At 34.3% G+C, this 25,835-nt stretch overlaps 1 protein-coding gene across 1 annotated transcript; it reads right to left on the bottom strand.

Moving 5' to 3' along the window:
* Positions 1-176: 176 nt before the first annotated feature.
* Positions 177-25,415, bottom strand: LOC137394421 (lamin-B2.L-like). Its single transcript, XM_068081138.1, has 21 exons — positions 25,387-25,415; positions 21,197-21,314; positions 19,484-19,760; positions 18,995-19,143; positions 18,208-18,368; positions 17,646-17,843; positions 16,597-16,708; positions 15,596-15,769; positions 14,754-14,879; positions 14,389-14,479; positions 13,576-13,705; positions 12,913-13,085; positions 12,108-12,251; positions 10,258-10,435; positions 9,772-9,847; positions 7,944-8,174; positions 6,913-7,049; positions 6,207-6,376; positions 5,149-5,267; positions 2,382-2,395; positions 177-972 (listed from the first exon to the last, which is right to left on the bottom strand). Exons 1-21 carry the CDS (start codon positions 25,413-25,415, stop codon positions 933-935), a joined length of 2,847 nt encoding a protein of 948 aa, XP_067937239.1. The 3' UTR covers positions 177-932.
* Positions 25,416-25,835: the final 420 nt, after the last annotated feature.

Below are 25,835 nucleotides of genomic sequence, written 5' to 3'. Positions count from 1 at the left end.
CAATTGGCGCATTGATCTGCTCCAAGATATTCCAGACAGCAAGTAACCAGGAGATTGGCCTTTATTCGTGCCATAAGAGCTATAAACATCAACATGTTGGAGCAAAACTACAATGATGACTGCATCAGCTTGTATATTTTCTCTGGCTAGTGATAGTCACACAGCCACTAGCTATAAGGCACTTGCCAACAAGTGGACAAGGCCATAGATTGTGTGCAAACATGCCTCAGCTAAGAGGTATAACGAAGACAAAGAGTACACTGGTTGCATATCTACTGTATAGAGATTAGAAGAAGTCCATAGTATTGAGCAACTATGCATATGCCTGCCGGCAATCACACTAAAACACAATGATCTTCGGTGTCCAAAGAAAAGCGAAATCGCTGAATGGTTTACGGGTGGTGTTGATCAGTCCCACCTTTGAAAAAAAACCAGGTTAAAGAAACGGGCTTTAACTTTGAACACCGAGTATCAGAGTGTGGGACAAAATAAGGTATTTGCATATAAAAATTACACATCAAGTAAGATAGCTCTTTGCTTCAGCACTGCATAGCAAACAGGAAACAGGATGCCTGCACAAATCTATTAACTGTGAGAGAACAGAATCTGCGAAGCAAAAACTTGTCACTTTGAAGAATAGAAAGAAAATTTGAATGAAAGGCTTGAGCAGAGGGAAGTATAAACGTATGACACTCGCGAACATGAAAACAAAAACTACGCTACGCAAGAGAATGTTCAATTACTATAAAGTCGGTATGTATGGCTGAGTCACGTGGAATCTGATTGGCTGATCAATTTGTATCGACCAATGATTATTCATGGTGAAGTTCACCAAGAAGAGAAAAACGGCGGTCGAGGCATGGGTGGTTTGAAATCGACGTGATGTTGGGACTGAACCTGTTCGACTCCAAACTTGTGTCTGTTCTTTGGAGTCATGAAAGGGTTGGGAGTCTCCGAGGTTGCACAGAATTCCTGTAAAACATTGAAAACACATTCAAATTTAGCACTTAATACTTAAATTCTTTGACCAGTAAAACTTCGTTTTTGAGAAAAAATCAAAACAATTTGTTAAAAAATGTTCTTTTTTTACTGTGGTCTATTTTTGCTCTTTATTATTTGTAGTCACTGTGAAATTTCTCCACCAGATGAACAAATAGAATCAAACAGTTATAGCTGCAGATATTTTTGTACTTCCCATTAGCATTTAGAGATACTACTATATAATAATTTAGATAAAAATCAAAAATTGTTACACTAAATTAGAAACTGGAAAACTTTAAAAGCATAGAAAGTTCAAATTTTCTATATAATTGAAGTGAAAGTTAATGTGTAATCTTCAAAATAAGGTAGTAATTTTTGTGGTGAAATATGTGCTAGCCTCCAAAATATTTCATCCAAAGTTGCCAAAAAGGTAATTTCTTTGGAATTACTTATAATTAGGGATATATGTAAAACTTTATATTTGTATTTTTACGATAAATAAAAATGCATGAAAGATGTTTCTAGACTGAGATTAGCGTATTAGAAGACTACCATCTACTGCTACAACCAAGCAAACCATACATCAGTAAACCTGAGGCTAACTAAACTGTGCAAATTAGGTAATCCAGAGTGCATAACGTCATGCGCAAGGGTAAGCAAGAACACAGCACTGTCAACCATAACATAATCAAGCTGAATTCTATAAGCAAATCATATCTTATCAGTGTCATATTTTTGGTTCTGGGGATTATTGCTACGGCAAATAATCTTTGCTAAGGCAAATAATGGTTGCTAAGGTCAATAATGGTTGCAAAAAACTACTTTAAAAACTACCAAATAATTTGCAAGTGAGTAAAATATTTGTCGGTTACAAATCTTTTTCATATTACCCAAATAATGATAATTATTGTTCAAGGGAAAGAATTTTTTATAGGTTTTCGATCTATGACAAAACTTTTTATTGATTTTAGATCAATTAGACCTTAATTGTGATCCAGCTATAGCCTACCCCTAACCACCATCCTATGTGGGAGCTTAGCCTAGATTTCTAGCATTCATGATCCTTGGGACAATAAGAAACAATTAATTAATTTTCATTATTAAAACGATGAATTTAAAAAAAAAAGATGTGCAGACGTGTCCGGCCAAACCAGAAACAATATCGAAGCCAACCAATTCACGGCTATACAACAGAGATTGTTGACTACAGAGTTGGCACACATCACATAACACTAGTAAAGTGAAACTACATACCAAATTGACAAATCACAATTTAGTTTACAAGTCTAGTGGTGACCTAGTTAAAGTGAACGCTGGTAGTCAGTGCTGTGCTCTTGCATTCAAGTGATCTCGCAAACTCTTTTTGGTGCGGAGAGTTAAAGGGGGATATGGTTCCGAACCTAATGTTACCATCCTGCAGAGAGAGAGAGAGAATACAGAGAGTTATGAGTCAGTCTGTTGCTACAAACTCACGGAGATTTTAACTCTATTCTAATTTAATTAATTAATTTGTTTATTAATTTAATTCATTTAATTTAATTATTTAATTTAATTAATTTGTTTAATTATTTAAACTTTGCTGTTTGGCAGTAGACAAGAACACTGAGAATCAATTATATTTTTGAGAGGTTTATAGTGACAAGGTATAAAAAAATAATCTGCCATAATGCTGCCGAAGTCTCGGAAGTAACATGCTCGGCAGCCATGAATGCTAGCTAGTTGTAACAGAAACATTGAATAATCAACGAAAGCACCTTTTGGTTCAAAATCATTCTATAAAAAATACAAACACATCTTTATAGAAACAAAACATTTTTTCTATTCATACAAACAAATATTATATATATAGTATTGTATATTAAATAAACGTGAATAGAAAGGTTTTACAAAGTGCTATATATATATTTATTACTTTATTGGCAAAAATTCTATTCCAAAAAACAATGATTTCATTTAATTTCATATCAAAATAATTTCATTTTCTCAGTTATACCCTCATAAAGCATTTGAGATGTTTCGTTTGTAGAAGTTGACACGACCTTGCTACAAGGTCGTGTCACACGCTAAGGTCATGTGACACGACCTTGTAGCGCATTCCTTACATCCATAAGTCTTATCTTACCCTGTTCACACCAGAAATTAGCGCATCACGTATTTATCTTTGTTATTTTTATACTAACTTACTGTTTTTCTAATAAGTAATATAATTATTATTTTACATCATATAGTACACATACTACATTAACATTCTATACAATAAAGGAAAATATGAAACAATGCTGGTTACAGTCATTGGATGTAACAATGTCTGTGTCATGTTTGCTGCTTGCAAAAATATCTAAAGATATGATGTAAACCAGTTAGAAAAGCCACTCAATTGGTATTATCTCCACTTGTTTATTTCAAGCCAAAAAACTACACACTTGGAGAGCACCATAGCATGGTAGAGCCCTATTGGCCTGTTTAGATGTTACTAAGGCAGATGGTAAAGACGTTTAAAAGGTACCCAATTATGATTGAGTTATCCTAGCATCTAATTTGAATAAGCTATATTCATATGAATTAGATGTATATTGCAGAAACAGTGTGCATTATACAAAATTTGATCTTGTGACATTTTGCTTTACCACTTAACGCACTACCACTTTCCCAAACATTCCCTTTTACAGTGTTTATAGCTTCTGCGCATATACTTATATACATAGAAATATTGTGCGCATACTTATTCTCTGTACTTCATTAACACTCCTGATGGTCTCTTGTGACACACCAGACTGTCAGGGTACTAGTAGATATACGATGCAATGATTTTATGACATCTAAAAAGCCTAATATTAACTACACGGTGCGTTAAAATATATTTATATAGTTTATTACAACTATTAACATACTTATAATGAATCTAATCATACAACACGCCTCAGCTAACAGCTGTATAGTCCATAAATAAACAACATAATGCTTTATTCGCACTTTTAGCCGCTATATATAATAGCAAATCCATACAATCAACAATATCTCATTGCAAGACATCCCAGTATAATGTTATAGTACAACCATTATAGGGCAATTTTCAAAAGTATTATTATGGTCTGAACCCATATTCGATGTTTACCAAGTGTTTAGGGGCCTGCGGAGGCAGTCTGTTTTAATTATCATAAAGTTATCTACAACATTACACCTTTTTACTATTTAGGAATTCTAAAGCTTTTATGGTAACCAGCAGATGGCTGACAAGATTTAAATGAAAATAAATTTTTTTAATCTTGTGATTGTTAGGTATTATTGTTATTAATTAGTATACACAATAATGTAAACCTTTAACAGGATTTAAAACATTTCATACTAAATAAATTTTTATATGTATAATATATTATATATATATTATATATGGTATATAATGCTACATATACTGTATTATAAATATATGATAATATATAACATACTAAATACATAATATATGTTTTATTTGTTTTATGACAAACCAACATTCTCATGCATAAGTTAATTAGGGGTAACTTTGTTACACTAGGGGTTATGGAGGAATTGTGAATATTGATGGGACGGTTCCATGCAAGGTTGTGGGTTCGTAGAACAAGGACAAATAATGTGAAGGGTAATACATGGGCTAGCCATGTGTACAAGCATAAACAGACAATGTTAAAAATAATATTTTACGATATTTACACAGATAATATTTATACAATTTATAAAAGCTAATATTTTTGACAAACATCACATTCAAATAAGGAAACATTTAAGTTACCGATTCTTTGTTAACCCTCTCATCAGTTAGAGGAGATAGAGTGAAAAGACTTCGAGCAGAACTTTTCTAAATACAGAAAATATGTGAGTATCGTATTAGTAACTAACATGCTTTAAACCTTTATTATTCTATTGCACCAAAATGACTAGTGAGCTAATACAACTGCTAATACAACTCTAAAGTTTTCAGTTATTTTGGTTCAAACATTTTAAACATAAACTAAAATTGCAGCTTGTCAATAAACCCTTAAAATTATCAAAAGTTTGAACTCAAACAAAATAATAGCAATTGGCAGTGAAGTACAAGTCTGAAGAAGCTTTAGTACACCAGTAAGTGCAGTTGATCTATTTTTTAGTTTGATGTACAATCCAGCTATAAATATCTGTTTTCAATTCACTTACCGCTCTGTTGGTGATGGTCCCATTCTTCCTGATGTTGCCAGCCTTTCCATTAAGAGGTGTGTACCGTCTCATAGTTGTGTTACCCATTTTCTGACCAGCCATTCCAGCATATGGCTGACCTAAAACCAATATAATAAAAATGAAATTTATAACATATATATATATGCTTGAGAAGTTCATCCTGCTTTTATTTTATTTAATAATCAATTAATTATTTAGGAACTAAGCATCTACTCGGAGAGTTAAAATATTTTGAATAAAATATCGTTTGAATTTAAACTAGCAGACTATTCCACGTAATGTGATAAATTCAGTTGAACACAATTCTTAAAACTAGTGCAGTTTATTGGAGTTATCCTACTAATGCTTTCGAAGTATCATATATAGCGAACAAGACAACTCCAATATTTCAAATAAGCTCAAGTCACTTTATCTGAATAAAGGTTCAACGACGCATAAAGCAGCTAATAACACTCAAGTTAGACTCTAATTACACTAAATCAAACTCCATATTTGTTTTTATCAAGTATAAATTTAGAACGTCAAAAACTAAAACACCTTTGTCACCATCCTTGAACAGTTTTAAAATGTGAAAAGTTAATGGGAGTTGTTTGCCTATTTTTATATAGCTTAATACAGTATCAAGAAGACAACTACAAAATGAATAACTCACTTCGAACAGCATTATATATTTCCTGAGATACAAACAGCAATCACAATAATACCTTTCACACAACAATTTTTTATATTATTTTATAATTTATATAATGCCTAAAATCTTATTTTAAAAATAGAGTGGTGCTATCCTTTTTGTTAATCTTAGGTCGATTATAAAATGAAGAGAAAACTTAATCAACTACATAAATATAGATTTTAAATTTTTTTGTTTTGCTTTTTAAACATGGGCTGGGTGTCGCTGTATTTTTTAGTTTCACCGAAATTCTAGTAATAGCAGTATTGATATCTGAAGCTTGCACAAAAGTGGTGACCAATCAACTGACCAGAACCATCAACGACTACCAAAAGCTACTGCATATAGCCCGAGCACCTACACTCACCTGGCACTTTATCAGGGACGCATGTCTGACTCCTCGTCTGTCTGTGGTTGCTGCTGTTATCATTGCCAAGATCCTTTACTCTGTGTTCATTGAACTGTGGATGCACATCGCAGTGAGTGCAGCCATGAGGGTGCTTCTGAGCAGCTAGAGATGGAAGAGTTTCCTTCTCTCTGTAAAATACAAAATGTATTCAATTCTGAAATGTTTTGGAATTTAATTAAAGTTTGAGATACTTTGAATCTCTTTAAAATATTTAATATATTAATTAGCAGCAAACTTTCAACAATCAATAAGTCAAATATTACAATTATTCATATATGACAAAAACTTTGCTAACCTCTATTCCTTCATCCTAAAATGCTACTTGCAGGAAGCAGTGATTGCTGATTAGATAATAAAAACTACTGATAATGAAATACATGTAATTGCTAATCTTTTTCGTATCACCCATGACAAACTTGACAAACTTGAACAACTTGACAAACTTATGACAAACTTGAACAACTTGACAAACTTGAACAACTTGACAAACTTGAACATGCCTGACTTTAAGACTGCATAAGTTTGCTATTTCGTTTATTTTTTATCTCGTTCATGAAAATTAAGTGCCAAAAAAGCAAGCTCTAGTTAGTTAGTCTGTCAAAAAATCTTGTTTAAAAGATATTCATACACAATAATCTTTTTAAGTAAAAAAAGATAAAGTTACCTCTTAAGAAGAAGAGAATCAGCTGGCTGTACATTTGAATTTTTAGTGTAAATAGGGAGTTCAGCTGAATTGGTTGGGCTGCCACTCCGCTCCTTTCCAGATCCAAATCTGTGAGCAGCAGTGGTCCACGCTATTGCCTATGGAATACAAAACATGGCAGCTGTTCTACATTTATACCTTGCTGCCTAAATATCCAACACATAAAAAGCCTTTAATAGACAATAGGCATATGGCTTTATAAAAATGTCGAAAAAAAAGCCTGACGGAGGATTTGATCCCATGCACTGTTAAGTCTATATCGGTCTTCACAATTACCTCAGCTATTGGACACAAGCAAAACATGAATGTGGTCTTTACTATAATAATAGCTGTGTCTGACTGTCTGTCTGTTCAAAGCCACAATTTGGTGTTAGAAAAAAAAATGTCGAGATTCGTCTTACGAAATTCGAACTCATGACTTTCAGCATGGTAAACCAAAACTAACACCACTAATTGTATGTATGGTTATAACAACTGGCGATCTCTCACAACACACTAGGCTGCCGGGATGCTCATGCAGGTAAAGGTTTTCAATTCTAATCATTTGTAGTTCAGTTTAATTAAACTGGTTAAATTTAAAGTTTAATTAAACAAGGTTTTACTAATCTGACACGTGAGCCATGAGAGGAGATGTCACCTCTATAGATGTGAATACTGTAGATCAACTTTCAACCATTTTTATTAGACTTAAAGTATAGATGTCATGATTGGTTTGATGAAATTGAAAATCAGCGCCATAATTGCTGTCCTCAAATTTCAGCCTTTCTGTGTAACTCCTTCTACCCTGAGCTACAGTCACACACATTAACCCTTCATATTCAACGCTTTCTTTTTCTGATTGCAAGTTTGTGAAGTGGTTACCTGTGTATGGACACACAGATATAGAGTTACTTGCCTTCACTATATGTATTACACCGCCATAAGATGAATTAATTTTATTATCAAATCTCTTATTGTACACTTCAGGATAACTTAAGCGGTAAACTAGTCACCTGCCCATTAGCTTTGCACAGAATGGTTGTACATTCAGGTCCAGTGCCCCATTTCTCCTGGTCAGTCCAGACAAACTGAGTAGGTGGCTGGTGGAGGATGGTGTCATTACAGCCAGAAAAGACAGTTACAAAAGACTTGGAAGCGATAGTTGTCTTAGGAGGGAATCTAAACACCGCCACTGGGTTCCCACCAACCTGTTGTTTAATCGTATAGCCTCCAATGTCAAGGCCCTGAAACCATTGAAAATACAGAGTCCATAAATTGCCTGATTAAAGAGAATCTCAATGCAGCTTCTCTGAACAAACCCTTTTGTTAAACCATATGCATATCTTAAGATATCAGAACTGCTGTTAGAAAAATTGCTTAGGTACAGAGCAAATCTGATAAGAGAAGAGAGTAAATATTACCATAGAGTTATTTCTAACATACAACTACATAGATGAATTCTGATCGCCATAGTTTCATAAAAACAACAATCTTCGAAAAGTTTTGTTGTATCATATGTTGCATGATACAGCTTTGTTTTTACGCATGTGTGCATATTGATTTTATAAATCTCTTACATATTTGTATATATGTAAATGCCTTAACTGGTTAGATGTAGATGTGAAGTGCCAACCTTCACAATCAGATATGACCACGAATGGGATTTGAACCTCCAACCTTGCAACCAGAAGTCTACAATCCATCCTTCAGCACCATTCTGACACCCGGCTACCTAGGTTAACTCACCACAGGTGGTTTCAAAAGGTTTCAGAGTTGAATGGAAAATCTCTTTTAACAGTATAGAGGTTATTCAAAAACTCTTGTATTAGTACAACCGCAACTACATCCATAACTCTTATTATTACCAGCGCCACTACCGCCACTACTACTAACAATACTACTAGCACTACTACTACCACTACTACCACTACTACTAGCACTACTACTACCTCTACTACCACTACTACTACCACTACTGCTACTAGCACTACTACTACCGCTACTAGCACTACTACTACCACTACTACTACCACTACTGCTACTAGTATTACTACTAACACTACTACTACTAGCACTACTACTACCCCTACCACTACTGCTACTAGCACTACTACTACCACTACTGCTACTAGTACTACTACTAACACTACTACTACTAGCACTACTACTACCTCTACTGCTACTGACCTACTGTAATAATGCTGCTACTATTAATAATGGTAATAGTTTTCCTAGTGAAAAGAAAGGGTAAAAAATAATACATTTATCAGCTATTCCAGGTAATTCCTGAACGTCGAGTAAAGAAGACAAGAAGATTTAAAAGTACTTAGACTGAGGAGAAGTACAGCAATACAAAATACATGACATAACTTGCCATACTAGTAGTTGTGACATAAATCAGCTTTGCTGACAAGTTCAAGAGTGTTTAAAGAAGTGTGTATAGAAAAATAATGGATGAAAAGAGAAATATCTTGCTGACCCTAAGAGATTGAAACAATTTAATCCTTAACTGTTTAAAAAAAAAAATCTTTATTATAATGAAAGCGGTGTTCATCTGTATGTTCAAAGCCATGGATGAAAAATGAAAAACAATTACATCATGCAGGATTTGAACTCGCAACACTCAGCTTAACAACCAGCATGCTACCACCTGCACTAATTGTTCACCTTTCGGGATTATAGAATAGTTGTGCATATGCTTATTCCCTTTACTTTATTGACAGGCCTGCCAATCTCACACGGCCTATTAAAATTAGACTGTTAGGGTACCAGTAGCAATGACATTTGCAATGATGATGTGGCTTGTTCACAGCTAAACGAGAGAAGACAACTTCAAGTTACCTGATCAGCAAGGTTCACTAAAGTAATGCTTTTTCCCTCTGGATGAACTTCATGTATCCTCATATCACCAGTTGAGCTGCAACAATTTTTAGGGTAAATCACAGGCTTTGGTTGTTTATGTTAATAAGTGATACATGCATCTATAGCCTAGAATATGAAGAAATATTTTGGTCAAAAATACAAGCTTCTAAAAAGCTTAATACGCCAAAGCAACCAGAAAACAAACTTCTATGAGTAAGTGAATAGTTTTGTTAAATGAATAATTAAATAAACTTGTTTACTCTATTAAATAAACATCAAAAACTTCATGTTCTTATTTTACCCAAGTCATTCTTTGTGTATCTTGCTTATAAATATAATACAAAATAATGCTTATCAACAAATGCTTTTAATGCTAATTTCTACTGACTCCTCAGACAGGTTTAACCCCAGAAATTTGAAAATTATCTTAGGTGAAGATTTATAATTTATAAAAAAAAATCTCACCTGTTTGTGCAGTGGTTGTAGTCATGTGCAGTGACAGTAGCAATGTTACCAGATGAGAAGACTGTCTTTTGATCAACCTTTGCATCTTTGCTTGAACTCTGACCATATGTGGCAGCAGTCTCTGCAGTGACCTTCTCCTCCACTACTGAAGTGACAGCGTTGGAAGTCTCCTGACCACCTGATGAGGGGGTGAGAGTGAACTATAGTCCTCATATTTTGTGATTTATGAAGTTGTCTACTCTTTAATAGATATAATTAGTGAGAACGTCCATACATAAAAAACTACTGTCATTTTCAAGTTTCTGAATTATCGGCATTATCTTTACTAGTTTGGTTACAGAAATAGGTCACAGATTTATGACACATAACTAAAGAATTTGATTATAAAAATATTCCAAAGCTCTAGAAGTTCATGATAACAGGTTTTTCGATTGCTATTCTATTAAAGATGAATAACTTTACTACTCAATAATAACAACACCTCATGTAAATTATCAAACATCGCCTTAGTCTAATTTCAGCATTCCATGATTTAGTAAACTTACCAAAAAGCAGATAGAAAAAAATATTTTCATACAACCAATAATAGCAGTGATTGCGTTTATACTGCCAATAATAGCAGTGATTTTTAATAGGATTATTAATGATATCTTTCAAAAAGGCAAAACAAACCTTTAAAATGTGCTATTTCCTCAGACAAATTTTCTTGCAAATAATCGTGTCCGCATTGCAGGAGTTAAATTTTAGGTTATTCCAGAATCACCTAGACACAAACATTGACTAAACGTTTATCTATTACAACTAAGTTTTCAAAATTATTTTAACTCGATATTCAGAAACAGCGTGAAAACACTTTTAAAAAACTAACAAAACTTGACAACGTTCTCCATTATATCATTTTATATTTCTGCTTTGATTATGCTTTGCTCTATCATAGATAATGTGCACTACAAGCAACTACTGACTCGCTGTTTCCATACACAGAAGAAACACTGAGTACCGCTAAAAATGAAATAGCTGTTTCCTATTAGAGCTATTGATTACTGAATCAATTACTGATTATTGATTACTGTTGAGAATATGAAACAAGAAAATAAGCGAAGGGAGCGGCAGCAAATGAACTAAGAGTCAATAAGATGTAACGTAGTGTGAAGTAAAGGCGAGGAGCTGGTGCAACTGAATCTGTGTGACTAATTTGTACATCTATTACCTTTGGCAGCGTCTATTCTACCTGTAGATAGCAAGTCACATTATGTTTGTTTTTTGGCAGAATCTATTCTATTCCATTCTTATATTTCAATTAAATGTGAAAGCTCTGGACAGATGATTTAGCTATATAGTTTAGTGTTAGGGAATCTTATCCAACTCCTCAAACATTTCCTTTAGTGTCATTAAACTACAGACATATTCGTGTATATCATTTAATAGGAGTTGTCTTCTTTTAGCATATTTGAGTGAAACTCAGTTTTGTACATATTACGTACTACCATTAATAGATGATTGCGCTATGTATAGTAATTTCTTTTTTGGCTTAATAGAGCAGACAACTTTTAGTTTGTAATATGCAATAAAGTGAGCAAATTTACTTTTAAAACCGTTTAATAAAATACACTTACCAATTGTATAACACATGACTTTTAAAAGTTGTGAATATTTAAAGTTAATTGGCAAAGTATATATCATTGGTGATAATGGCTGTAAGACAATGTTCTTAGCCTCTTTAAAAGTCATACTATGTTATCACATGACAATTATATTGCAATTGTATAGCCATATTAAGCATCTCATAAATGATTATACCCATCATGCTGCCGCAAAACACTAAAATTACTATTAATAATGTAGCTCACTTTGTGATGACTTGGTGCGAACAGGTCCAACCGGCTTGGCAGCAGTTGGATCAGGTTGAGAAAAAGACGTTGCCTGCGCTGTCTCAACAGAAGAAGTCTGGTAGGAGTTTCCAATTGCTCCCGAGGTATAGAGAGAGCCACCACCTGTGGGATATATAAACATCTCATGTAATTTTAGAGCAAAAAAAAACAATTGCACAAGTTCTTCCTGTTTTACAGCAGTTGCAAATTTTCAATTAATTATGGCTGACTTTTTGTCAGTAAATCAAATACAAGATACTCTATCTTGTATTTGATTATATTATATATTATTACATTTGTATTTGATCTTGTATATACTCTATCTCTATCTATCTGACGAAACGTTTGTCAAACTTTGGTAAATGTAAAAGTTGTCTTCTCTATACTACAGCTCTAAGTCGGATAAATAACACACATTGATGACTAAAAACGTGACAGCTAACAGCTGTAGCAACGAAGAGACCATGCCTATTAGACCATGCCTAACAAGAAGTAACAATGCGAGACACAAACTTTAGCTCTCCATTAAACCTGTGCCATACCAGTTCTACAATTCACAAAATCTAAATTTTCTGAAATTCTAGTATTTGTGGACATTTATCTTGAAACAGTTGACTAAAAACAAGAAGCGAGTATCGACACAGTTCAATAGAACAAAATGTGCAAGCTTAAATAAACACGAGAAGATAACTTCAAAGTAGTAGAAAAATATTTGTCTATGTTTATTGAAAAACTAAGAAAAGCATATTTTCTCAAACGCAAAATAACAATAAGTTTTACTAACCAGGCAGTTCCATGGTGCTGGCTCTTACAACAGGAGGTGGGAGGGAGGAGTGAATGAGACTCGCTGCGGTTGTTGAAGTTGCCACTTGTGATGTAGCCTTGGATTTGACAGTTGCCTCAGGTGCTCGAGTGAGAGAATACGACAGCGGCGGTAACTTCATTTCTGATGCCAATCTATAAAAACAATGTTTGCAAAAGGTTTCTGCAAATATACTTTTGATTGTGGTACTTGCATTTGTTTTATATTGAAAAAAACACTTTTATACTCCAAGTATCGGATATAGTTATATTGATTATTGGCTAATAAATTAAGTTATTTTTATTCATACGTATATTCATTGATATTTTAAATGCATAACATATTGTTACTAGAACTGAATTTGAGTAAGAAAAAAGAATAAACAACTATGAACAACTATTTATTACTAAGAATGCGATAACTCCTTGCAAACCGTGCAGTAAGCATCTTTTTTGCTGCATGGGTGTTTGTAAAAAACTTTTACTTCAAAACTAGTTATAATGAGAAAAAGTCTGTATTTGTTATGTAAAAGCGCTAAACAATTTAACTTTTTGATGTATACAAGACAAAAAATTGGGACATTAAATCGAGAGTTGTCTACCCATACATGTTTATTGGAAGAATAACTCTTAAGAAGAAACCAACCGTTTCTCCTCTTCATCTATGAGAGCCCTAAGACTCTCAACCTCCGTCTTGAGTGGAAGGTTTTGTATTCTGGCTGCATTCAGCTCCTTCATCTTATCAAACAGCATGTCCTGCAAGTCTTTCAGCTTTCCTGTATACACATGCGTACAAGTGTCAAAACTAGTGGCAGGTGCCTACAGGTATTTTCGTTCTAATTATACTCTTACTTGGAACTATGTGAGTCAGTGAATGTTAGCACTAGAACGAAGTGTGGTTAATAAAATATTAAAATAATATACTGATACAAAGGTATATATTATTATATATTGTAACATAATATGTAATAATAGATTACATAATAACATACTAAATTTGCTAACTAATCTGGCAAATTTTTCAATATTCTTACAAAATTATTTTCACTGTTCTTTAGCCATTAAACAATAGATACTATCCTTTTGTTCACTTGTGTAATGTTGCTGGTATACAAATGCTACTTAGGCTAATATGCTTATAAAGAACTTATGTTTTCTGTTGTTCCAGCTTCAAAAATACTCTTACAAACACAATAACTCTATTGAAACTAGTCCTTGGGCACTAATCTTTGGTTATTATTTTTACCTCACCACTAAATAAAAATAATTTCAAGGGCATTTATCTAAGGGCACTAACTCTATAGTTTCCATTGTCTTGAACTAATCCAATGCCATGACTCTAAGTGTGCTACTCTATAAATATTAAATCGTTGCGTGTTACTCCACGGTTTACATTATCGTGGAGTTGATCCATAAAAATTATCACTCTAGGTTTACGGCTTTCTGAGGGCTACCCTACCTTCCATGGCCTGAATGTGCCTTGTGGCTCGCTCCCTCTCCATCACTATGTTCTCTTCTGTTGACCTCTTCAGATGCTCCACATGGATGATCTGCAGCACATGGCATCGTTTTACTAGCTTTCCTACTAACTGTCTTTATGAACAGACACAGTAAGACCCAGTAAACCTAGCCTGGGCCTGGCTCTCTTAGGGGGTGGGGCTCTCTCCCACTCCCCAAAAGAGCTATGCCCAGGCTACAGTAAACTCTTCCCTCTACTAAATACACTCATCAGTCTACAACTGCCTGACTGTAACCTTTCATAAGACACCAGACCATATCAGAGGCGTTTAACAGAATAGGTATGCTCGGAGGCTATCCAAATACCTCTCCTTGAAGATTTCTTATTTTTGTGTTAAGCTCTTCAATGACGCCAAGTAACTTCCTGTTTTCATCAGAGACTGCTTCAAATGCCTTTCTGTCGGCGTCCATCTGGGACTTCAATATGGTCACCTGCCGCGATATGAGTACTTGTCAAAGCCTTTTAGACAAGCGAGGAATTTTACATGAATAAGCATTTTGGGTAAATTAGATTGAGTGATTTCATGATTTAGTCTAGGCTGATGATTTAGAGATTTTAGTTTCAGGAGTAGTTTGGATGTTTGAGCAGAAACAGAACTATGTCTAACATATTAAATGGAAAAGCATACAACGTGCTTTGCTGCTTTTCAACCATGTGCAATTGTTTTTGATGTTTGAGGTGACCCCACTTCCAGGATGTTTTGAGATTAAAATAGAAGAAACTTGATTGCGGTTAAAATGTTCAAATCAAACAAGAGAGCAATTATGACACCTGTAGTTGCAAAGCGACAAAAAATAGAGATGTGTAATGCTGCAACTTGAACGCAGTAGCCAATATCAACTATAGCAGCCGGTGATGTCAATTCGCATGTATTTTGTTTTCGGAGCCTTTCAACTGTGATCAATGATATACAGCCCAAATTGGGGCTGTATATCATTGCTGTGATCAAGCTTTGTTGATTCTAATTTTGAAACATCCTGGCAATCAGATCACTTCCAACATCAAAGGCAATAACAAATGATAGAAATATTGTAATGCTTTATAATAAAATCTACTAAAATTTCATGAAAAAATTCACTAAAAAGTTCATCTTTAAATGTGTAAGTTATATAACTACGAGAATTATGTCACAGTTATTACTACTAACATTCTTAGAGAACATGGCCTCGGCATCCTGCTTGTACTTGTACAGCTCTCTCTCGGCAGCATCTCTCACACTTGCCAACATCTCACTGATGTGCACCTCATGATCTGGCCTATGCAAGACTCGAACCTTTCCTTCCAGACTAAGAATAGCAGTATTTGCTGCTGCCAGCCGATCCTGTGTAAATGAGCATTCATGAACAAATACTTTTTAAATATTTAATTAAAGATAGCCTAAGGTAGTAAAAGTTACGCAACTTCATTGCCAGACCCGCAACAAAGATATTAAATATTTAAACAGATTCAAGTTTGAGAATGATGCAGGAGTTGTCAGCTCATCTCAAAGAGAGTTTTTTCCCATCTTGTCTAAACTAATGATAGTCCAAGAGATGATGATAAATCTATGAAGGGAAAAGGATCAACTGTGTGAAATATAATTTGAATCAAGTGCACTTACAGTGAAAACTTAAACCAACAAAGAACTTCAAAGAATGCGAGATAAACAACCAGAGGTTCGCTAAACCAGCAAACTATTTTCTTCTCTATGCAATTGTTTAACTAGGTCAGCCATTACTATTATTGGCTTATCATTTCAGCCAAAAATCTCACAAAATCTAATTCAAATCACTTAAATGAAACTAATAAAATACATGGAACAAAGTTATGCCTGCTCCAAGAACGGTGTGATTCAAAATACTGAAGAGGAATTACTAACAATCTCAAGTTGGTAGCTAGTCGCACTTGCAATTCTAAATCTCTCAGAAGCGTTTGTCCCACCATTACAACTAAGGGTGAAACTTTTATAAGAATAAGACTATAGTTGGTATAGAAGAAAAAACTTAGCAATAAAAAACAAGCTTTTTGCTTTGTAAAACTTAATAAGCATGAATTTATATCTAAAAGCTGTACTGCTGAAATTTACACATTTTGGGAACATTTTTAAATGCAATTAAATTACTAGGTCACATCGCCATGACAACATACAAACAATAGAATAAAGTGTACCTGCAGGTTGAGCTGCTCCTGCTTGTGCAGCTCTTCACTAAACTCTATCTGCTCCTGGAGCTGATGAACCTTCTCTTCATTTTCCCTTCTCTGAAGCAGCTCAGCCTCATACCTACAGAAGAGAGGATAACTCCAGATCTTATTAAGCTAGCTAATTAGCTAGCATTACATGTATAATAATCTATAATAATTATATTACTATAATACATTATGCTTGTATATTATATATACAATACATAAACATATATACTATAACGTAATATTCTATATTACATTTAATGTATAACATATATAAATATATTATATATATTATAATTATATTATTTATATATATATAATAAACTATTTAAGCTAATCAGCTTTTTATTATCTTTTTAGTGTCAATGTAAGACAACTCTTAGATTCTAAAACGCTACATTAGGGTACGCAACACGATGCCATGCGAGTCTAGTAAAGTTTCAATGCATGCTTCGTGAAGGTAGGTGCAGTATTGAAAGTCAACAGAGATAAGCCTGATATGTCAATAGTAACACTCCTAGGCTACACACTGACTGCCTGTTTACACAAGAAACATGAGCTGGCAACGGCTTGTAACAGTTTCTTTATCAATCAATAACCCTGCCTCCAAATTATATTTATTTTACCATAAAATTTAGTTCATTTAGAATGAACAAAAAAACTCATTGTTTTGGTTGCATTTGTTATGAATAAAGGCTTGCTTATAACATGTCGAATACGGCATGAAATTCAATAAATAGCATTTTTGATAAAATGGCACCTGTTAAAATGTATATTACTTTGACTATTTTCAAAGACATGGCTAAGATGGCTGGTTCACTTAAACATAACAGTCTAACCTGTTTGGACAGATACTACTAATACATACAAAAACTTAAAACTGTTTCATATAATTATATAATCAGAAATTATTTTTTACACAAAAAATTTTGTATTACTTATTTGTTAACTTTGCTAAAACATAAAAGTGCTCTGAACTGAACCCGATTTCAAAAGTTAAGGAGAGATTAAAGTTGAAAATTACTGCTGACCTATGCTGCAGGTCAAGATTTTCTCTCAAAGTGTGGTCCAATTTCCTGTTAGTTTCATTAACGCTGGTTGATGAAGTTTTGGTTTCCATTGAGCTTTGAACATACGTCTGGTACTCTTGCTCTTTTTGGTGGAGTGTTCTTTGCAGTACCGTCATGTCCTCATTGAGCCTCCTCGTGGTCTCCGCCTCGGCAGAGATTCTAGTGAACATAGAACATAAATCTACCATCAGCTATTGTAGATATTTATGAAAATATATGAACTAGAAAATATTTTCTCATTTTCAAAAGTAAATTATTCACACAACCTAGTAAAGTTACTAAAACATAATGTAAAATGACACAAAAATAGAAATGGAGGCGAATCAGCTAGTTGAATGATAACTCTATTACCAGTATGATAACTCTATTACCTGTATGCATGCAGATCGTTAACAGATTGAGTAATGTTTATAGCTGTTTATATGTTTATGTTATATGTTTAAGGGAATTTTTCCCAATGGTAGCAGAGATCCAACACTCAATACAATAGACTTAAACCTTATATTTCATCTAAAAAACTAACCTTATCTGAAGATCAGAGGCGGTTGCTTCGAGTTTGCTGTTCTGTAACTCGAGATGACCTTTCTGTCGAGAAAGGTCATCTAGCTGCTGTCGCAGCTTGGCCATCTCTCTTTCATACATACTTTTAAGGTTTTTCATCTCGAGCTCCATGCTGTCGACAGACTACAATACAAATGAATATCTTATTGGAACCAGTTGACGGACCCAGGAGCTAGGCTGAAAACTCTGAAGTTGCTCATATATACCGGTGTTGAACTTTTTAATATATTTTTTTACAAAAACATCTGAAGTCAATAAAAAATAAATATTTTTACCAAAGTTATTCTATAAGTTGCTTAATAAAGAAATATAATAATTTGAAAATAACATTTTGATAATTTTGAAAAACAGACGGAGTTATACTGTATGTCGTTAATAATGATTATCTCCAACTTTCAACATAAACTACAACAAAATATTTGGTGATAAGCGCAAAGATCCAAATGCTATCGAAGCTCTTTCCTACTACTACGATCTTTACTATGATAAGAACAGCGTCTGTCTGTCAGTTCGTAGCCATGCTTAGAGGTTTAGAAAAAAATTGCTTCATACATGACTCAAACTTGGACATTCAGTTTAGTAGTAAAGTGTGCTATGATCTGCACCACCCTCAGGACTTTACTGCATTTCAGAATAATTGTGCGCATAGCTATTACACACGATCTCTTACAGCACACTTGACTGTCAGTATACATGATATTAGAAACATAGTATAACTCACATTTATATAGTAACTGATGGCGTCTTACCTTGAAGAAATTATGTACATCAAGGTTAGGTGCACCGGTTCTTAGCTCCCTCATCCTTTTTATATATGAGTGAAGTCTCTCTGTGAGCTCCTTGAGCTCTCCATTGCTTCTCGGTGAGAACATTTCATCGATATTCATCTCGTTTAGCTCTGTCAAAGCAACCAGACTAAGGGTGCAATGCTTAGTGGCAGCAGCGGTTTGCTGCCTCAATGTATTTAAGAATTCAAATTCATTTTTCAAGAAATCATGCTTGATTGAGTCTATTTAAAAGACAAACAGCAAACGTTAATAGGCCTTCTTTGATGATCACACGATTACTCGCGGTGAAAGCAGTTATTTTGTTCCTTTTTGTTATGCAAATCGAACTAAAACAAAATATACAGCTCTATATAAAGTTCCAGTCTACTATAATCAATATTCAATTGCCATTAAAAGGTTGTTGGGTTGTTGCTAATAGCAATGGTGATGAGAAGACAACTTCATGCTAACCTTTTCCAAAGTGCTCAATTTCTAGTTGTCTAATGAGTTGATCAAGGGATGGCGGGCTCTGTTTTAGTATCTCGTCTGTGATGGGCACCGGTTTTACTTTTTCATTGGGGTTAACTATTGTTTCCACGAAGTAATTATCCAATCCTGTGTGCGGAGGGATTGGTGATTCCTCGACAAAGTGCTTGTCATGAGAACTAGGCTTATCCGGAGAGGACTCTAGCCTTTCGTGTGTTCTAGCGGCACTAAAGTGGTTAGAGGGGGCAGGTTCACCGTATCTCTAAACAGATGAACATACAATAAGTAACACAAGGCTATGAACTTGTAAAATGATGATGCAATGTATAAAGTAGTCTTACGAATGTGAAGTTGAATCAGCTTGAAGAATGTTTTTAAACTAATAGTGATGATGGCAATAATAATAATGATAAGAAAACTTTTTCTATGACCTAATTAATAACTGAGAAGCAACAACTATTACATTCTTTTTATAAAAAGTATTTGAGCTTGGGAAAAAGTAAATTAAATAAAAAAGGAGTTTAAATAAACTAAAAATTATACAAATTTCATTATTATTAAATTAATTTAAAAATTTAGTAATTAAATTTATTAATTAAATTAAATTAATATTAAAGTTTATATACAAATTTCTTAAAAATAGTAAGACAACATCAAAAGCTTGAAAGTTTTTATCAATAATTTCATTTTCAAGTGAGTTTTATTTGACATTTTCTTCACTTCCTGTATTGTCCTACAGTTGAGACAGCTCCTTCAATGCCTGCAAAGGTCTATTAGTTTTAAAAACAACCATTCATATTCTCTATTTTAAACGCACTTCAGTAAATAAAAAAGCACAACGGCTGACCTCAAAGGGCAGAAAACAACATGTGCTGCCAAAGTTAGCCTACTACATTTTATAAAATGTAGTAGGCTGTTTGGCAGCTGCTTTTAATAACCTTACATTCTGGTTGGTTGTTTGGATGAACCTGCGTAGCTGTAATTTATGATGAATATGAAATAGTTGTGAGGATACATCTATGAGAATGAAGATGTAAGGATGTAAGGATACATCTATGAGAGTGAAGATGCTGCTGGGAATTTGGACAGTTGGCGGACACATTTTTAAGAAAAAAGGATGATGACAATGAATGTAAACTATAGTGAGTACAACTGTTACAAAAGTTCAACCTGTGTAAAGTTCTTTCAAAAAGGAAAATGAGCAGAAATGGACTCAGCATATATAGACGAAAAGTTGAGATTGGACATAAGACTTTGGAGTTAACTGCTTGAGCATCTAATACAAACTACATGTAGTAACGGTTTGATGTTGCCAAGCATTTGAGAAGAAACGAGTTGATCAGGGTTTGTGTGTGCTCACTGTGAGCTTTAACGATACGTCCAGCATATGCCCCAACTTTGGTAGGAACTAAAGTATTACACAATCATAAGGCTAAAAGCCCCAAATGGTTGAGTAATGACAAGCGAAAGAAATGAAGAGCTGCACCTACATTGATAGAATCACTCCTAGTTTTCTATCACAAAGTATTATTATTTTTATATCAACAATGCAAGAAAAATTTATGAGCCATATTGATAGTTTTATGAGAATTAATAAATTACACTCGATAGATATGAGAAACTGAGTGGACAAAAATTGAAGTTGTCTTATCAATAAAAACTTGGTCCAATCTTTATCAATAAAGATGAGAGCTTTACCTGTTCTGAAGATGAAGAGTGATCAGATTCCAGAGAAGGATGTTCTACCTCTAACGAGCTTATCTTCGAAGACTCTTTTTCAGCAGTTTTACTTGCTCGTCTCGGCTTGGCTGAGAATCTGGAGACAGCAGAGCAAAGAGCATGGAAATAACTAGCAATGAAAGCAGCAATATTAGAGTTGATGATTATTAATCGATACCTCACTCACACCTACCGAGATTGATTATTTAAACATTTTTATAAGTCATTGGAATCAATAATAATCATATGGTCGCCAGGTGTAACATGATAATTCAAAATGGCCGCATGAATAGGTGAGCAAACAAAGTATCACTGCTGGTATTACAGTTAGACATCATTGAAAGACTTAAAAACCTGCAGAATGAAAACTTCTAAACCATTGCTAAGCTTTGTCCTTGTGTAAATTCGGTGAGAGAACACGATTTCATTTGCGTTAAAAGATCATGCAGTCCGTATGTTGATGAATGCTATTTTAACTTTGGCCCTTCAATATAAAACTATATAAAACTTTGTACCGCTAATTAAAAATGATTTAAGAAGTTCAAATGACCCCTCTTGCTAAAACAATTGAAATTTGGGCTGATGCAGCACATAAGGATGACATCACAACGCTGCTGTTTTAGATGCTCATGAGTTTTTTAGGGCCTTGGTTGGTTTTGTTGTTAATAAAGTAGCTAACATTCTACAGCATCACATGACTTGTACATAGAGTTATTGACATAGAGTCATAGAGCAAAAGGGAAAAGAAAAAGGTTGAAATGTATAAGAGAAACAAGCAAAATAAGAAGTCTTGTAGATATTGGATTGATTGGGTGCCTTTCTATGGAATCCATAACTCCATGTATAAAACTAATCTGTAAGGTTGACGGTCTGCACTCTAGACAACTAGCAGCTTAACACATTCAAAAGTCTGTATATCTAAAGCTCAGTGTTTGTCTGTCTGTAATTCGTGTGTCCAGTTATAGCGATTAAAATCTAGAAATGAAAAATCTGCTTAACACAGGATTTGAACTCGGAACCTCCAGGCCTGCAAACAGGCATGCTAAACCACTACACTATGTTATCCCTGCCATACTACCAAGTAATTGTGCACTTACTTATGCAGCACTTTCGAAAATTCTATTGGTCAGTGTGACGTAACGCGTAACGTCAAACTGGCCAATAGTATTTTCGCTTTTCATATTTTATTTCGTATATTATTAGTGTTTTAGTATTTTCGCTTGTATTTTCCCAAAGGCTTCACGGCTCTTATTATAGTAAAGATTTTATTTTATATATAAAGATAAGCTAATACCTGATATACTAATACCTGATACCAACAAATACTAATGGATTATCAAGACCCATAGCAGCCTTCATAAGACAGCTGCCGATGCATAAGAACACAACTCCACAAGCTCCAAAGGCTACTACAGGTACATAAACATCTACTTAATGTAGTAACAGTACACTATGCTACTAGAGTTATTGTTGGTACAATTAGAATGGCCTTTAATTACTGTATTATCCAGACTGATGAACTAACGCTGATAATTAGCACATAATATTTACTATAATAAGAGCCATGTCTGTCTGTACTCTGTAGCCACACTGAAAGCGTTAAAAAATATTGAACTGCACAGGATTAGAACCCAAGGCATCCGAATCTCACAGCCAAACGCTGTACCTATTGCACCACTGAGCCTCTATGGAGCTTCTTGTAGTAATTGTGCAAACAATGATTACACATGATGATCATATCTCGCTGCACACGGAACTGCCAGCAAACTAGTTTTTAATAAAAGAAGTTAAATATTGCAAAACAAGGGATGACACACCACAAATTAAATCTCTTGAACAGATGAAAAAAATTTGAGAAAACTGTTTAGCCTGATAACATTCTGTCAGTAAATATCTTGAGATCAGTTTCAACAAGTGAGAAGTCTCCTATATTATAGATCTAGATGGGCTATCCGGCGTTGCCCGGGTATTAGAAATCAGCTTATAAACAATGAAAGGTAATGAAAGTTGCTTGCCACTTGTTATTAGCCTGGCACATTGCCAATGGATAATTTGATCAAGGTTACTAATAAGAGCTACGGCTTTTCATGACTTTGCGTCGTGACCGAAAGCGTAGCGTATTTGCTCTCATATAGCGTCATATATCGCTTGGTGAGTCTATCAAGCTCGTGTGGCTAAATTGGTAGGGTGGTGGACTGGTGAATGGGAAATTTTGAGATCAAATCTTCTGCAATACGGATTCTTTATTCCTAGATTTTAATAGTTATAGCTGGACATACACAACGCCGACCAACTTTGAGAAATATATAGATAAGGTGCAAGTTTCTATGGCAGCAATGTTATAACAAAGACTATAAGAGTGCAAATCTGTCAACAATCAATATCTGTCTGAGGAACCAAAATTGCTAGCTACCAATTCTTACTTATCACTTATGTACAGTGCTGCTATAGCAGGCTTACACATCTAATTACTGCCCAAAACAAACAAACGTGTGGCACGCTACAACAAAGGGCCCTGTGGGGTAAAGATTAGAGAATTTAAAGATTGGCTCACAGCCGACCGCAGATGGGTTGAATTTTGCTGAAGAGAACTGTTGCTGTTCAAAATACTCATGAACTCCGTCAGCAGCTGTTGAACCGACTGGTATTTCAACGAGCACAGAGTTGTGCTCTCTCTCGTGCAGTTTTTTTTAAATATTTTTTTCAATAAATGCTAATTTTAATTGTGTTGGACAAAAAAGGTTACTTGGGAATTATTGCTTAAAGTAGCAGTGTCCCCAATCTTTTCTTATACAGGCGCCTTCATTGACATTTAGATAAATCACGCAGACAGAAACATGTAAAATCTAAAAGCGAATATTTTCAATAGAAGACCGAGCTGCAACACTGTTCACAACGTCACATGAGTAAGCGGAAAAGCTTTTAATTTCCACTTAAATTTTGACTCATCTTACTCAAAGGTATCTGCCTCAAAGGTGCTCAGTGAAGGACAGCACAATGGGTGAACATAAGAGGGTTGAATAAATTGAGATATAAGAACGGGCGTAAAAAGTTTGTCTGATTTAAATTGAATATAAAAGAGATTGATATTCTGAGGTGACAGTACGGTAACTCGTCTCTCTTTTAAAAGTTGTTTTAAAATTATAACTATACTTTGTCATTCCAATAAACTGCATAAGAGCCACATCAGGCAGCTTCATAATGTGAGTCGCAAAACATAGGCAAGCTGGGCACGGCTGGCTTTGAGTTACAAAAAATAAACAACACCAGGCAATTCACCGTATCCTGGTGCTCCGTGTGGAAGCAGATGAAACAAACTTCATATGTGGTGCAACTCTCTATGGATGTGTTATTGTTTTCTATCTTGTAAAACCCAGAATGCAACTGGATTAGAAATCTAATTATTCATAGCCATAACATTATGAGTATTTCTGAAGCTGCCTAAATGCTAATCCAAATTATAATTGCTGATACTCATCAAATTAAGGCCTTACATCTTTTGTTACATGCCTTGGGCTTCAGAGGAAACCCACAACAGAAAAAAACCATAAGTAAACAATTCCTTGCAAGTAGGAAGAGCAATAACACTCTGGACTGTCTTGAGCAACCTAGCCAACAGATTGTAGTTCACAGACTCTGGTGAAAACTGACAATTTTAACTGTAGAATTTCACAAACTGAAATTCAATTGAAATCCATAAAACTGACAAATCACACCCTAGAATTTGCTGACACGGCATGATCTTCCAATTTAGTATCCTATGTTTATCATAAAGAGGACCATTTTTGCTAAATAGTATTCTTTCTCAAATTTTTATACATGTATATATATGTTGCATTCATTAGCTCCAATGGTATATTTAAGATAATTATTCAAAGCTGAAAAAACTCTCAACAACAAATCTAAACAGCTCTGCTAACAAAGGCAGGCAATACTCGACTAAAGTTGGCATCATTAGATAATTCTTTACACAACTATGAAATGTTTAAAAAACCATTTAATTAGCGATGAATATGAAGACGTGTAGATTCAACAAGCAACACGCTGGTGAGAGCCTTGATGATGAGTCAGAAAAGTGCATTAGAAGTGAGAGACAGATTCTACTTCAAGACATAAGAATTCAAGACAGATCAATCTTAAAATATGATAAGTTTATTAAGTTCAATTACCTGACACTCTTGCTTTTCTCACTATCCATTTTAAAAGGAATTCATACATACAATGATACACACAACTAGCAGAAGGAGTTACTTTGTTGTGGTACGACTGCAGTAGCTGCCTATGACAAGATCAATGTTTCCATGGATGCAGTAGCTCGTAGAACAAAAAAGATTGTAACATAAAAGGAGGTAACTTCAAATGCCACACTAGATGTTTATATATATTCATTTAGATCAATTTTTAATGATATGTTATAATCGTATGGTAGGGGTCAAGGCCACATCTTGCCAGTCTCATTTTCGTGTTATAAGAATAGCATACATATACATATGTGGGATGGTGTCTAACATTGTGTGTAATGGTAGTAGACCAAAAAACTTAAACTTTCTTTCTCAATCTCGTGTAATCATTGTAATATAGTCAAATTTGTGTGCGATGAGGATAAAATTTGACCTAG

The sequence above is a fragment of the Watersipora subatra genome, chromosome 4 (assembly GCF_963576615.1).
Source record: "Watersipora subatra chromosome 4, tzWatSuba1.1, whole genome shotgun sequence".
NCBI lineage: Eukaryota > Metazoa > Bryozoa > Gymnolaemata > Cheilostomatida > Watersiporidae > Watersipora > Watersipora subatra.
This window is presented reverse-complemented; position numbering and strand designations above follow the sequence as displayed.